Genomic DNA, 15,093 nt, shown 5'->3' on the forward strand with positions numbered 1-15,093 from the left:
TCAGTTAATTCTTCAGTTAATATTCACATACACAACTTGAGGCAGTTTACCAATGATTCCTACTATCTGGTTTATTTATTTTTCTTAAGTTTGTGCTAAGGCTGTCACAACACTGTCCAGATCCTGATCCGTGTTTATTTTTTCCCGCCAGAACTTAAGTTATGAGCCTGACTGGACTAATTGGCCTAGTTAGAAGATTGTCCCATGTCATCACTATACTAGCTAACTGTAGCCATACTTGGGTTTTTCTGCTCCACCCATCTCTTTGTCTAAAAATTGTAACCTATTTCTTGAATCAAGTTTAGTCAGTTTAGTCACTCTATGTTTATTTCCAGTGTAGCACCTCTATTGTAGAGGTGATTTTATTTTGGAGGAGTGACATGGTAGATCAATCAATCTTTATTTGTATAGCGTCTGTCACAATCAAAATTGTTTCTAGGCGCTTTACACAATCCTAGGGCCTGACCCCCAACAACATGTGCTGCTTGATGAAGAGTTCCAAATAAACAGCCTTGTCTTTGTTAAGCAACCAAGCCACCTTGTTTTATTTCACTAATCATCAGTACAGAAATGTATAACTTTCAGTTACAGCATGTTTACTACTTTCCTTGCTCCTCTCTTTTTGTAACAGAAAAAAGATTATTCACTGAACAGCTGCACCAATCCCACTTCAATAAATACAGGGATCAGATTGGATGGGCTGGTGCTATCCTCCCTTAATATGCAAAGTATTTGAGGGATCCAGTCCACCATTCCCCTCTGCCACCCACAGCTCCATTTTATAGAATGAAAAACATTCCGCCCACTGTCTGGTTCAGCCTGGAATAGACCGACGATTTGGGAATCCTCTCAAATCTCCCTTAGGCCAGCCCACCCATGGGGTGGTATGTCCCAGGCCTTTCCTTTCAGTGTCATCATTGAACATTTATTCTTCTAAGTAGAGCATGACTTGTGAATATTTTTACCAGCTTATCTTTGAGTCAAAGATTGGTTTTTGCCAATATGACTGTGTTGATGTAATTGAAAACCGGAGTTTTCACTGGCCAAAATAAAGGCAATTGAATCCTTGAGATGGTTATAAAATGTAACTTTTTTTCCCTTTCTCTGCAACAGATAATGATCAAAATCAGTAAACCCTGCTGTCTGCTTTGAACCAACTGCCCAACTCATTGAACAGACAAAAGCTGCACATCACAAAGCTTTGTTGATTATAATCCTAGTTTAGCAACACAAAATTTGTTTGTTGGCTTACACACTCACTCATTACAATCTTTTGTAAGAAAAACACATGTTTTTTTCCCCCACAGAGGTATCATTTATTGCAAAGTTTGCGTTGTATGCTGTAACAGGTCACACATATGGATCATAGCTCATATCTTAATATCCAAGATATTCTATACATGACACTAGGTGGGACACTGTAGTTATAGTGAGTTAAGGAGAGAGCATGTCATAAACTCACATAAGACAGACAGATATAGCAATAATACAGAAAATATGGAGTAAGAATTAAAAAAAGGACAGCACGAAACAATCAATGATGAGGAGTGGAGGGGCATTTCTTTTTAAAAAAGGTCTTTCAAGCAGAAGATTGCAATGCACCCAACTCCCTGTCTTCCTTCTCTTCCTCACCTATTTTGCGTCCATGTTTCCGGAAGTATTTATATCGCTGGACGTACAGCTTAACAAGGTTGCTGACTTTGACAGGGTTGATTTCACCAGTGCGACTGTGGCAGATCTGAGAAAATGACACAATTCTTTTTAGTTGTTACGGTATGAATTTATACAATTTCTGCTTTTAAGATAAACTTGCTTGTTGTTCAACTGTAACGGCTTAACGTATGCAACCCTTAAACTGATGTAAACAGTTACTTCTTAGTTAATCTCTATTTTCTGCAGGGCCTTTAATGCAGGTCACGGCAAGTCCTGTAGTTTTACAGTTTTGAATTTTGAAGACCATTAAACTCTCAACATAAGCTTTCATTATATCTAAATAAAATGGCATTTATTTTTGGATTATTCATTAGTTTTTAAAAATGTTGACTAAGCCATTCAGTACATACACAACTTAAACGAGCGATGCTCACAATTTGATTTGAATATCTTGTTGGAAATCATTCTCGTTCCCAGTTTACATGCAACGGAGAAAGTTATGTAACTAATAGGAAGATGTCTTCCTCTAACACTAGGTGGCATATTTTAGGTGAATTTTTTTCAGCAGGGTAATAAAGTCCCTTTTCCATTGTACATATTACATCACATAGTAAACAACTGGAGTCACACAGCAAAAGTGGAATTTAAACAGAAAGATGGATAATTGTGCAGCTTTGTCTATCTTAAATGTATTATTTATTGTGTTGATAAGATGCACGCTCTTCCTTGTGATCATGTTGACTTCTAGAGGCAGACAAGACTGCTCATGCCGGCTTTCTTAAATGATTTTGTTCCAGATTCATACAACGTGGATGTTGTGAAAGATGCACACATGCTTCATCTAACCCGATTACTGATGTTCATGCTACATGAAATTCACAGGTGTCGGGTCAGCATACTGTTCACAATATGCGACTGTGTCATCTGGTCCATAGTCTACAGGTCTGTGGGGTATACACACTACATGACTTTCCATCAGCAGGTGTGACTGAATGTTCCACTTTGTCTGTCTGCTCAGCTGATGCTTTGGGCATTTTGCTCCTGTGTCTTTTTAAAAACAACTATATATCAGGATATTGTTTTAACATGGCAAAAGTACATCAAGGAATAAAGTGGAAACTAGGAACATATTAGGACACACTGACATTAGTGACACACTGACATTGTGCCCGACAGAGGAGGTCAGACCGCAGCCATTAAACATTAACCTGTCTCTCTTCTCATTGGCTCTAGTTGTTTTTTGTCATTAGGACCAGACTTGATATCTAGCATGTGGGATGGTCGGGCAGTCATCGATGGAAATCTTTCAGGTGTTAAGACTAAATGACCCAGGTTTGCTGAGCAAACGACTGACACAGAAGGAGAGCAAAAAACCAGTCTGTGACTGGCAGATTAGGCCCAAATCATGTAGCTCGAACAGGGCATAAGTCTTTTACACACCAGAGGATGTCAATTTTCCAATACTTAGGGGTAGGCAATATGGCAAACATATCAAAGTACATTTAATTAAAAATAAAATCACGATCATGATTTTATTTTAATGATTTTTGATAATAAATTGCAATTTACTATACAGTATAACTAAACCATTGCCATATGTAAAAGATAATAAAATATATAATGTGTGATATCCTAAAATGTCAAAAGACAAAAATACGCGACAAGAGTGGTAACAGTTTGTTGACAATGATTTCCTCATAATTTGTGCCATCCAATTAGCAAACTGCACCTGTGCAAACTTTGCAAATAACAGTTGTTTGCACTTTATCATTTGGAGAAAAGCCAAATCAATTCCTTAGGATGAGGAAGGAGTTCTGTTTAGGAACCAATTTCCCTCTTTTGCCTTCAGCCTTGGCTCCTGCTACACAACCAAACAGGGAGGCTGGAAGAAATCCAGAGCACTGTCCGAAATTTATTAGAATGAGTTGCTCAGGTGCACATCAACGGGCGTGAAATGGCATGCGTCTGCGCAGCGTCATAGAGCTGCAACATTGTACCCTAATACACCCTATAAGCCAGGTGTGCCCAATTCCAATGTGTCCAAGTGCAAACCCGACTGCCGCCCTCAAAGACTGGATTTGGGTACCTTTACTTTGTTAGATCGTCAACATGCTCTAACCCTTCATGAAGTAATATCATCATATTGCACACCCCTATACCTGCATGTCTCAGTCAGATACAGAGTGTACTGATATCAGTTGGACTAATACATTTACATGCACTTTGGTTGACCAGTTAGATCGAGTATATAATTACCGTAATTTCCGGACTATAGAGCGCAACAAAGGGTGTAGCTTCATTTAGGCCAGGGTGCTCAGTTTGAGTTCCATCAGCACCTCAAACCAAGCCTTGTTCCTCAACTGCAAGATGATCTCATTAAGTGTGCTCCCAACTCACTGCTGTCCTCTGGACCGGGACAGTTTAGTAGTACCGTAATTTCCGGACTACAGAGCGCACCTGATTGTAAGCCGTATAATCTAATTTTAGAAAGAAAATCAATTTTGTACTTATACAAGCCGCACCGGATTATAAGACGCAGGTATCCCAAGTAGTAATGTGAAAAATTAGATCGAAAACATTCAGTACCGGTATATGTTTTTATTACCAAAAGAGACGAGTTACTGACGAGTGACAGACAGGTAAGAAACAACAGCCACTCTTTTCACTTGTATATACAGAGACCTTAAATCCAATTTTTATCACGTCAGGATTTTTTAACTTTTCTTTTAATTTAATCCGCTTAGCAACATAAACAAATATATTCTACCGGTAAATGCTTTTTCTTCTAACGGTGTCTGTAATGCAGCTACCTTGAAATATACGTTTGTATCAGCTACACACAAATTACGTTGTTTATGCTTTTTTACTCAAACAATCTAAAACTCCCCGATGGCCCACCTCTAAAATCTTCTGTTTTCATCGCGATGGCGATTGCTTTTGCCTTCCGTCTGATTTGTACAGCGGAAACACTGCGGCCGCCTGCTCTCTGTGTGTTGACCCAGTCTTCCAGGAAGTTTTCAAGTTCGGGCCACCTGCGATGTTTACGTCTAAAAGCTTTTGTCGTCTTTTTGCTTTGGATCAGTTCTTTATGCGGGCGTCTCCACCTTCTCGCCATTGATTACCGTAATGCCAAGATTACGTGCGCCAGCTCGATTTCCTTCTTCAAACGCCAGAGTGATCGCTTTTAACTTAAAAGTCGCATCATATGCTTTTCTTCTAGTATTTTCCACATTGATGACGGTTAGTAAAAATGACTGAATCACAATAGTTGTGATAGTGCGCCACGAAAAAAAAACATAAATAAGCCGCACCGTAGAATAAGCCGCAGTGTTTAAAGTGTAGGAAAAAAGTAGCAGCTCATAGTCATAGTGACTGATAATTATTATTGTGTGAATCACAAGAGGCATGTGGGACAATGTGTTACATAAAAGTATATAAAAATAACAAATCTTTTTAGACAAGTGTTAAAAATACCCAAAAAGGAAAATGGCTGTGGTTCCAATAAAGTTCACTACGTTACATTACTAAGATGCCAATGAATAAGGATCTTGCAGATATCGTGTCTGTACTGTGTTTTATAGATGCTGTGTGTGGTGAGGCTGACCTTATGAACAGCTTTTCTGAGGATGTCTTTGTATTCATCTTTATTGATGTCTTTGCGCTGATAATATGGTTTGATGGCAAGCTTCACCTCTTCAACGGCTCTTTCTTGGGTGTGCAGCTTCTTCAGATACTGGCCAGGTCAGGAAAGACATGGTTAAACACAATTAAAATCAAAATCAAATCATCACAATTAATCCCATTTAGATATAGACAACAGGCTTTTGGCTGTGGAGCAAGGTTCTGTTGTTACTTAACCCTTGTGTGGTGTGATAAAAATGATAAAATGAATTAATTTTATCATTTTTCTTTTAATAAAAAGTGAAAACGGGTCCCACAGCCCCGAACACCACACAAGGGTTAAAGGCATAGCTCTCAATCTCCCTGCATAGACTACCAACAATGAGATTAATTTGGCATCATACTCTAGATTTCAATTCCACTAGATTAAATATACTTGACTGTTCCTCGCTAGGTATTCCAGGCAACGATTAACAAAGGGTGCAGCTCCATTTAGGCCAGGGTGCTCAGTTTGAGTTCCATCAGCACCTCAAACCAAGCCTTGTTCCTCAACTGCAAGATGATCTCATTAAGTGCGCTCCCAACTCACTGCTGTCCTCTGGACCGGGACAGTTTAGTAGTACCGTAATTTCCGGACTACAGAGCGCACCTGATTATAAACCGCATAATCTAATTTTACCGTAATGCCAAGATTACGTGCGCCAGCTCGAAAGTCGCATCATATGCTTTTCTTCTAGTATTTTCCTTGTTGATGAGGGTTGGTAAAAATGACTGATTCACAATAGTTGTGATAGTGCACCACGAAAAAAAACATAAATAAGCCGCACCGTAGAATAAGCTGCAGTGTTTAAAGTGTAGGAAAAAAGTAGCGGCTCATAGTCCGGAAATTACGGTAGTTGATAAATCTTTGATTTAGCAGTAGCAGTGTGGTTCTAGAAATAGCTGACAAGAAATCTAGTGACCATATATCATCAGGGAACTCAACTTCACCTTATCGGGGTCTTTAGTCTCATTGTCCCATCCAGTATCACCCGAACTCCCAGACACTCCAGACAATACCACAGGTATAATGGAGGGTGGGGTCTGTGCACAACCCCCCCCTATAGAAGTGTGCAGGAGCGAGGGTGGTGTTTTTGTGGAGCCAACCAACGGAAGGGAACTGTGGAGGATAAACTGAGCTGGGCTTAGACCAGGAGCTGGAGGAAGTGTAGGAGGGGGTGAAACTTGTGATGTGGATGCTGAAGAGACAGGTACTTGGTGCTGAGACTGGCTTTGATTGGCCTGTGAGAGGATCTGCAAAATAACACATTTCTACACTTTTCTTTGCAAAAATCACATACTCAATAGGCTGAAAACTTTTGAAGCATATCCACAGTGTGGTGAGGTTACTTTTATCTTACCTGCATATATAATTGAATACAAACAATGAGTCTGAGTGAAATTGTTGTATTCAATTATAATAAAACAAAACAGTCTAGTGTAATTTATAATTGAAGGTGTCAATCAAATGAGGTCTACATATTGTGGTTCCCTTTAAAAACAAATGTGTACAGTACAATTAATAAAAAAGTGAACCATTCCAAACTGGAACTTTAGGTCTGCAACAGCAACAGCATGAAACACACACCTGGCTGGTTGCCTGAATGAACTCTTGTGCTTTTGCTCTGCTGGCAATATTGGCCTCTTCCATTTTAAAGAGTAAAGCAGTCACTGTCAAGAGAAGCAATAATGCAATTTTTAAATATGAAATAGTCCACAGAATATCCAAAAAAAGGGAAAAAATATTCATTTAAAAATGATTAGAAATGATTTAATGATCCATGTTTTAGCAACCCCTTTTCTGCTCTCCGATCCACCGAGCAACTTTGACGGCACCTGCTGGAAAATTTAACTGTGTGCGCAATCCTAATCAAACTAGCTGCAAACTTGCATACCTTGTCTGTTGGTTCAGTAAAAACATGGCTAATTTTTTTAAGATTTGAAGGAAACTCACATGCTAGGACTCCTCCAGTCGTGCAGTCTACCCCAGTTTGCAAACTCCAGGGAAGGGCAGGTGAACTAAGAGGAAGAGGGTGAGGAGGCTTACTAGCAGATGAGGATGAGACAGAGGAAGAGGAAGGGTCTGATGAGGACAGAGGCAAAGACAGGGAACTGAGTCCACAGCCTGCTGAAGAGGATAGGCAAGGAAGTGAGATAAGGGATTTGCTGGCATTATCTGGAGGCAAGGATTTAGCAGTTGGAGTAGACAAAGTGATGTTGAGGCCAGAACCATGAGAAATGGATATGCTGGGTGGACCAGATGCTGGGAGGAGGATGGGACTGCTTTGAGATAGACATTCCTCGCCCAAGAACAAAGGGTCCGGTGTCTTACAACTGCTGTCCACGGTCTGAGAATCAGGTGTAGACTCCCTGGTGTCCTGCATTGGGGATGGTGGAGTGTGGGGTGGTGAGGAAGAAGGTGGAAGGACACTTATGGCGGAGGAGCATGAAGCAGAGGAAGAGCAGAGCGCAGGGCCGGCTTGGCTCATTTGGGGACTGACTGATTTTCGTCTTTCTCCAGCAGCAGACTGGACATCCAATGAAGCTCCACTCCAGATCTCCATACTGCTTTTTATTTGGTTGACATCACCAGCTGTAGACCCAGTTGCTTCACTGTTTTCCTTAATTTTTTTGCCAGTGCTACGGCGCCCTTTGTTCACCAAAGAAGATGAGGGGGAGGAGGCCAAAGAAGATGTGGATGTGATGGAACTTTGTTTTGTTTTTTTGGGTTTTAATCTGACTGAACTGGTAAGAGAGGAAGGTGCACCCAGTCTATTTCGCTTTTCCATGTTATCCAAGTCTTTACTACGGCTACTCAGGGATAGAGGTTCTGAACAAGGTTTGAGGAATGGAGACCTGCTTTCGTTATCTCTGCAAAAGACCACAGCAATTGAGCCACCTACCACTGAGCTTCCAGATCCACCACTTGTACCTCCTGGCCCAAGAAGTTCAATGCCCATTTTTCCAGAGCCAACTGATGGTCCTGTAGTACTGCTAACACCCTCTCGCACCAAGACAGAGACCTTTGACTGTAGCTTGCTTTTCCGACCACCATCTTTTTTTAATTTGCTAGAGCGCACCACATTCTTCCTGCTGCCTTTTTCTTTCTCCTTAACAATTTTCCTTGCTCGCTTTGCCAATCCGAAGCCAGAGGAAACTGGTACAGAGCCTGAAGTGACCAGAAGTGAGGAGATGCATTTACTCTTTGATCTAGATGGTGATGAGGATTCAGACTGACCTTTTTTTTTCAGTGTCTGCAGTTTCTTTTTTACATGGTGTTGTTCAGTCTTTAGGTTAGTTTTAGTTTTGGGGCTAGGGACAGGTGGTTCTGGTGGAAGAACAGGTGGGGGTGAATCCTCCAAAGACGGATAGTCAGAATCTAAAGCTTCACCGTCCAAAGACAGAACATCAATCTCCAATTTGTCTGAATAATGGTCTGACTCATAGCTTTGATATCTTAGAGGTGAGAGTGATTGTGATTGGCTGTGACAATCGTCTACCTCTCCAATTGCTTGCCGTTTTCTCTTCTTTTTTTGGGGGGGCTTTGTAGAATTTTCTATGGGCAGACAGGGAGACACTGAGGCGAGTCTGGGGGAACCAGGCACGGTAGTGGTGGTTGTGGTAGTGGTAACAGTGATTGTGCGTTTAATGGCAAACAAGTCAGAACCATTGAGGTCTTGGATAGATGGAGGGACAACTGGGCGGCCATCACGCCGCCATTCCTTATCCCGCTGTGCATCTTTACTAATTTCTCTCTTTTCCCTGCTTCTTTTGGAGCACTTTGATTTACCATGTTCTCTGGTGCTTACATGGCATCTTCCTTTTATTTCCTTGTTCTTCTTTTGATAGCTGGAATCTTTGTCCCTTTGAACTCTTCCCCGACTACTTGTATGACTCCTCCCCCTTTCCCAGTCTCTCTCTCTTCCTCTGTGTTTATCTCTCCCTCTGTGTCTGTCTTTATCTTTTTCATTGCCTCTGTCCATATTCCATGCTGCCTCTCTTTTCTCTTCTTCAGAGAGACTTAAAAAGTTTCCAGTAGAGTCTTTTTTGTCCGACTTCCATGATCTTGACAACTCCAGACTGCCGTGATGTCGTTTCCTTGCCTTAGAACTACTGCTCCTGCTTTTCCTTGATCTTTTAGCCTCTCTTTGTTCTTTGTCCTTGTCTTTGCATCTCTCTCTGACTCCTTCATCCTTTTTCTTTTTCTTTCTCTCCTCTTTTTCTCCAGGATTTTTATTTTTACTCTTCAGCCGGTCAGTGTCCATCAAACTCTTTGACAACTTGTATTTCTTACTGCTTTGCTCTACATGAGATGTGAAATGAGTAGGTGCCGTGACAGTTAAAGGGTTGGATGGGGACATTGGTGCTTGGGGAGAATGTGAGGATGATGGAGGATAGGAAAGATATCTTTCCTTCCGCCTGCTAACAAGCTTGCTTCTCAAATCCTCTACTTCAACTGCAGGCTCATCCTCAGTATGTATTTCTGTTTTCCAATTGGCCTCTGTACACACAGACACAAAGCCATCTCCATCCAGTACCCGAAGTATGCGCTCTGGCTTTGAACCAAGAAATGACACCCTGGTAGAACTAAGTGATGAAATATCTTTACCAAATCTCTTAGCACTTCCATTCTTGTCAACACCCCCAATGATCTCCCCTTCCTCTATCTCTGAGTGATCCGATTCATCACTATCAGTCTTCTCTTGAGCTTTGGTGCTGTTTGAGTCCACTCTCTGCCTCCAAGCAACTGCTGTGATTTGACAGGGGCTTGACAGTCCAATCATTGCAACAGTAGAATCTGGAGGTTCCTCGAGCTCATCATCGCCCTGTTCAATGTTTTTATTAACCACTCCCACTTTGCCACCCTTGCCATCTGATGCAGGAGAACCAGTCGGGTCAAAGGGATCATACTTTTCATATTTGCCATCATCCCCCTTCATGCCCTCTGTTGGATAAAAAGGATCATAAATCTCCCTGTCCATGTCTGCTCCTTTATATATGACACACTGCTTCAAAGAAGTGTGTGTCAATGAATCCATTGACATGGTGTTAGGTCTTGGAGAGGGACTGGATTGTTATAGAAGCACTGGAGGATACGCTGGCCACCTTTGTTCCATGTGTCTGACTTAATACAGGCTTCAGATATGTTGAAGTATTAGCACAAAGTGATGTGGATATTGATTTGAAGCAGAAGGAGATGTCAGATAAACATTGGGTGTGCTTAAAGGAGCATTCTTAAGCTGTTCAGTCACAGAAGGTGATAATGTGGCAACAAGTCTTCTTTTAATGTTCGACTCAAGTCCATGAGCCTGAAAAGCTTATGCAAGTTTTAACTCCAATAGAGGGACTTGGAGGTTGTTAGTGATCGGCAAGGCCACAGTAGAAAACTCAGTGTTCACAAACAGACCTAGGAGAGGAGGGGAAATTTAACACAAATACAAAAATTAAATTGTTGCATAATAAACAGTTAATTAATAAAGCACAGAGTACATATCGCCTACCACAAACTATAACTACAGTTTATACAGTTACCTACTATATAAACTATACCTACTAACAGGGCCAGTATAAAAGTTATTTAACCATCACCACCCAAAACAAATTATCACTCATCCTTGAGTTAATGCAGTTTAAAATGCATTTGGATTTAAAAGTTTCATTTACTATATTTTTAAAGTAAATTCATTAACTGTGCAATATTATCTAATTATTATAATTCAAAACCTAATACTTGTTGTATTATGTACTAGATTTAACTAAATAAAGTAGTACTTTGTACTCCACTTTTTCAAATCATGACATTGCCTTGCATGCTTTGTTAAACATTTAATATTTGCAGTATCACGAGATATTTCAGTGAAAACAAAACTGTGGCAGAACATAGGAGACATATCATCCCATTATTAACCTCTGTAACCCCAACGCCTGTTTTAGATTCAAATCCCCTTTTTGTTGTATACTTAACTAAAGAAGTACTTTGTTCACATTAAATATGGGTTTTCAAATACTGACTGGGACACTGACAAGACTTATTAAGACTAATATTCTGGAAAAGGGATTTTTCTCACAAATTATCACGGTGATAGACTTGTCAGGGAGTTTTTCCTTAGGGACTTGCTCCATTCCGTTACGACATGAAGAAACAACTTCTGTCGAAGAAATTTGAACATTTTAAACTTCTGACTGTTTCATAGTTAAAAGACAACTGATTTGACTGGGCATGACATTAATGCATCCCTCAATAACTAATAACAATTACTATCGGCATTGGGGGGAATCCTAATGGGGATATTGTGTCTATATATTTATGCATAAACAACCGTATTAGGGTATACAAAGTGAACAATAATATAGGATGGTAACAAAAATCCATGCAGTACATTAAACACTGTAAGACCATTCCATGCAGTGATATTTAAATTACGTTTTTACAAATTGTCAATCGATTCATAAACGTAGGTTCACACCTACAGCAGGAATTTTACGATAGGAATACTTAGGTATTCAGCTACCCTGCTAGCAACATAGCTTACAGCAGCTAGTTAGCCTACAGCATGAAAAATGGATGTATAATTTCGACTTACGTGTTGCAGGTTACTTATCCATCTAACCAAATCGCATGGCAGGTATTCTCCGGTAAATCATTAGGTAAAATTAGAGGTTTCTGTTATTTTCAAGTCGCAATTGTATCTTCTTTCCATCAATCGCCGCCATTATCGTCTCACCCTTCAGCCGGAAACCGATTTTCCATTACGTAGGATGTCGACGGTAGGACCGACCTGGCAGTTTCGTTGGTTAGTCGTTTTACAACTGCGGACTGCTGACTGGTTATCATTAGGCCCAAAATATGAATATGGATTGGGCACTAACCTACGGATAGAACAGAGCGCTACTTTATATAGACAACGCCAGAACAATTGATTTATATCTTTAACCTGGGACGGCCCAAATCTAGAGAGCATGAGATTTAAAACACGTTCTATCATATAGAATAAGAATATTTAAAAAAACAAGATGTTGTGAGGGTCGATTGTACCACTTCACATTTTAACCAAATATTCTGTCCCATTGGTTAGGACTGTAACTGTCTTCCTTTTCTGCCATGTTAATGCAATTGTTTACATTACATCACTGTTGTTGAGATGTTAAATACATCGTGCCATTTTAAATTTTCATATATTTATGTACTAGTTTTTGGAAAGTTGTAATCAGAATCATTGTGTGTACTTTGTTTATCATATGGTTTAAAAGTGTGTTGGCTGCAAAAACAAAAGTGAAAGCATGGAAATAATTGGACGTCAAGTGAGATTGTGAGTCCTTGAGGGACAACTGAGAGGAATAAGACCAAATTTTGAAAAAAGGGTGTACACAAAGAGTTGTATTGATGGAAGGACCTGATCCCCAGGTTGTGGTACGAAACAGGTGAAAAAGAAATTCCAGATTTAATTTAATCTGAATTGATTTTTTTTGTCTATTTCTTCCTGGAAATCGAAGTGAGTGCGATAGAGGGAATTTTCTGTATTTCTGACTGTTATTCTTGCAACCTACCTCACTTCATTGTATTGCACTGTATGCACATTCATGTTTTTGGCACCTCATTTACCCCTTTTTTCCTTATTTATATTTTTATTTTGTGTTATTCCATTCATTTTTAATTTTTCATTTCAGCACGATAAGCTAGAGAGAAGAGAAACGGTATTTCGGTTCATCTGTATGTTCAAAACATGGAGTGAATTGACAATAAAAGTATCTGTCTGTCTGTCTGTGTAAACAAAAGTAAAGAAACTTCCCTCATAAAACCTAATTGTAAAGGTAGACAATAAGTCAGATTTCTGTACCTGGTCAGAGAGCTGCTTCCACCACAAGTAGACCTAATAGATGAAGGCTCATCCACCCATTCTTTTTAGTTCAGCTGAAGTATATTCAAGTGTATGACCAGCTATAGTATATTAACTGATTAAGAGAGTTTAATCATATTATTCAGTGTAGAAAATGTAGTTTGATTTTGTGTTGATATTCTGGAATCATATAATGGGAGTTAAATGTGTAGGTTGACCTCTTGTTTTGGAGATAGAATGTGCTAGCAGCTAGACTCTTGGGACCGCCTCCCCATTTCCTGCTTCCACTTGAATAACAGATGTCCTATTTGGTAAAACAATGTAAAGAAATGTGAAACCTATACAAATATGCAGATGAAGATGTATGATGAGACCTGTTAAGGTTGGTTTTTTACAGGACCCGAAAAGCAGGCAAGAACGCAGTGGTCTTCCAGGGCGCACCGAGAGCTCCAACACGGGAGTCAGGTTCTGCACGTTCACTAGTCCAGCAGGACGGCGTGGAGACCTCAAACAAGCAGGGTCACACACAGTCTATGACTTAAAAATATAGAATAGAATGAGTAGTAACTGATCTAATTTGTAGCTGAAGGTGTCTTGTGAACATTTTTTTTTTAACAGAGAAGTATGTATGTCTATGGGAAATGTCCTTTTTGAACAGCATGGGATTTATTTCTGCAGTACCCCGAGTGGCCATTAGAAAGAAAATCGGCGCAATGTCTAGTTCTTCTTCTGCGTTTATTAGTGTTACTACTCTCATCTACTGGCCATTGGCGACTAGGAACTGCAATTTAGTATACATGGCTTTACAATATAAAAAACGTAACTAAAAAACCATTGGTCAAACGAGTGGCTTTCCACCAATTTTAAAGATGGGGGGGATCTTGTTTGCCATAAGTTCATGATCAAACTGAACTACTAACTAGTGCAGGGGTCGGCAACCCAAAATGTTGAAAGAGCCATATTGGACCAAAAAAACAAGAAACAAATCTGTCTGGAGCCGCAAAAAATGTAAAGCCTTATATAGGGCTTATAATAAAGGCAACACATGCTGTAAGTGTCTATATTAGCTGTATTAGCCTACTTTCCAAACGATAAGTAGGCTACAAATACATAATGAGCATTCATGACGAAATGCTTATTTTCCCTGCAGCGCATCCTGGAGAGAATGACGCACCACATGGCCACTTTAAGTTTAACTTTCATTATAATGAGATGTTGGAATTAAATATTTATTATACGCATTTATACAGCATTGGAAAACATTAAGAATGTTTGTCACGTTTTTCTTCCTACAGAAATTATATTAAAACAATTTACATTTTCATATTTTTGAAAAAGCTCCAGGGAGCCACTAGGGCGGCGCCAAAGAGCCGCATGCGGCTCCAGAGCCGCGGGTTGCCGACCCCTGAACTAGTGCATTAAACTCTTCTACTACTATAAACAATATGAAGTGCTTATTCCACACATGTTTTAGTAATCCCTTCACAGACAGCCCACCTCATATATATATATATATTATATATATATATATTATATATATATATATATGTGTGTGTGTGTGTGTGTGTGTGTGTGTATATATATATACGTGTGTGTGTGTGTGTGTATGTATATGTGTGTGTGTGTGTGTGGCCTACATGGTAGACAACATATAACTGAGCTGGTGACCTGTACAGATTTGTAGCCTGCTTTGTAAGTCAAGGCAGGTGGTAGAGGCTCAAGCCAAATCTGGTTATTTTATGATTTGCACTATGTGATTTTCTAAAAAATACCGATCACTAGCTGCCTTTGAGGTCCTATATCCTTATTCTTTCCAGCTTTTATTTAATTGCCCGACATTTTCATGAACTTGCCTATTTGGTGGGATACATGACAACGTGGCGGTTAACAGCGAATTGCAATCAAACCAAAAGACTTTAGTGCGTCGTCGTAATTTCAATTG

The 15,093-nt window shown here is 39.8% G+C and overlaps 1 protein-coding gene across 4 annotated transcripts; it reads right to left on the bottom strand.

Annotated features, from left to right (window-relative positions):
- Positions 1-1,291: 1,291 nt before the first annotated feature.
- Positions 1,292-12,139, bottom strand: scaf1 (SR-related CTD-associated factor 1). Of its 4 annotated transcripts, none has more exons than XM_057026851.1 (7): positions 11,898-12,139; positions 11,382-11,462; positions 7,268-10,720; positions 6,902-6,984; positions 6,265-6,567; positions 5,258-5,386; positions 1,292-1,738 (listed from the first exon to the last, which is right to left on the bottom strand). In XM_057026851.1, the coding sequence occupies exons 3-7, from the start codon at positions 10,356-10,358 to the stop codon at positions 1,580-1,582; spliced, it is 3,765 nt and encodes a 1,254-aa protein (XP_056882831.1). In that variant the 5' UTR covers positions 10,359-10,720; positions 11,382-11,462; positions 11,898-12,139; the 3' UTR covers positions 1,292-1,579. The 4 variants fall into 4 exon arrangements, with proteins under 4 accessions (XP_056882831.1, XP_056882833.1, XP_056882832.1 ...); XM_057026853.1 differs by having other exon boundaries at positions 11,382-11,459; positions 11,898-12,073; XM_057026852.1 differs by lacking the exon at positions 11,382-11,462 and having other exon boundaries at positions 11,898-12,080.
- Between the last annotated feature and the right edge of the window lie 2,954 nt (positions 12,140-15,093).

The sequence above is a fragment of the Takifugu flavidus genome, chromosome 3 (assembly GCF_003711565.1).
Source record: "Takifugu flavidus isolate HTHZ2018 chromosome 3, ASM371156v2, whole genome shotgun sequence".
NCBI classification, from domain to species: domain Eukaryota; kingdom Metazoa; phylum Chordata; class Actinopteri; order Tetraodontiformes; family Tetraodontidae; genus Takifugu; species Takifugu flavidus.

Coding starts and splice junctions, on each gene's coding strand:
- scaf1 (XM_057026851.1), bottom strand. CDS start 10,358: ATGTCAATGGATTCATTGACACACACTTCTTTGAAGCAGTGTGTCATA. Junction 6,568..6,901: donor TCATTCAGGCAACCAGCCAG/GTGTGTGTTTCA, acceptor GTTATTTTGCAG/ATCCTCTCACAGGCCAATCA. Junction 5,387..6,264: donor AGACTAAAGACCCCGATAAG/GTGAAGTTGAGT, acceptor TGACCTGGCCAG/TATCTGAAGAAGCTGCACAC.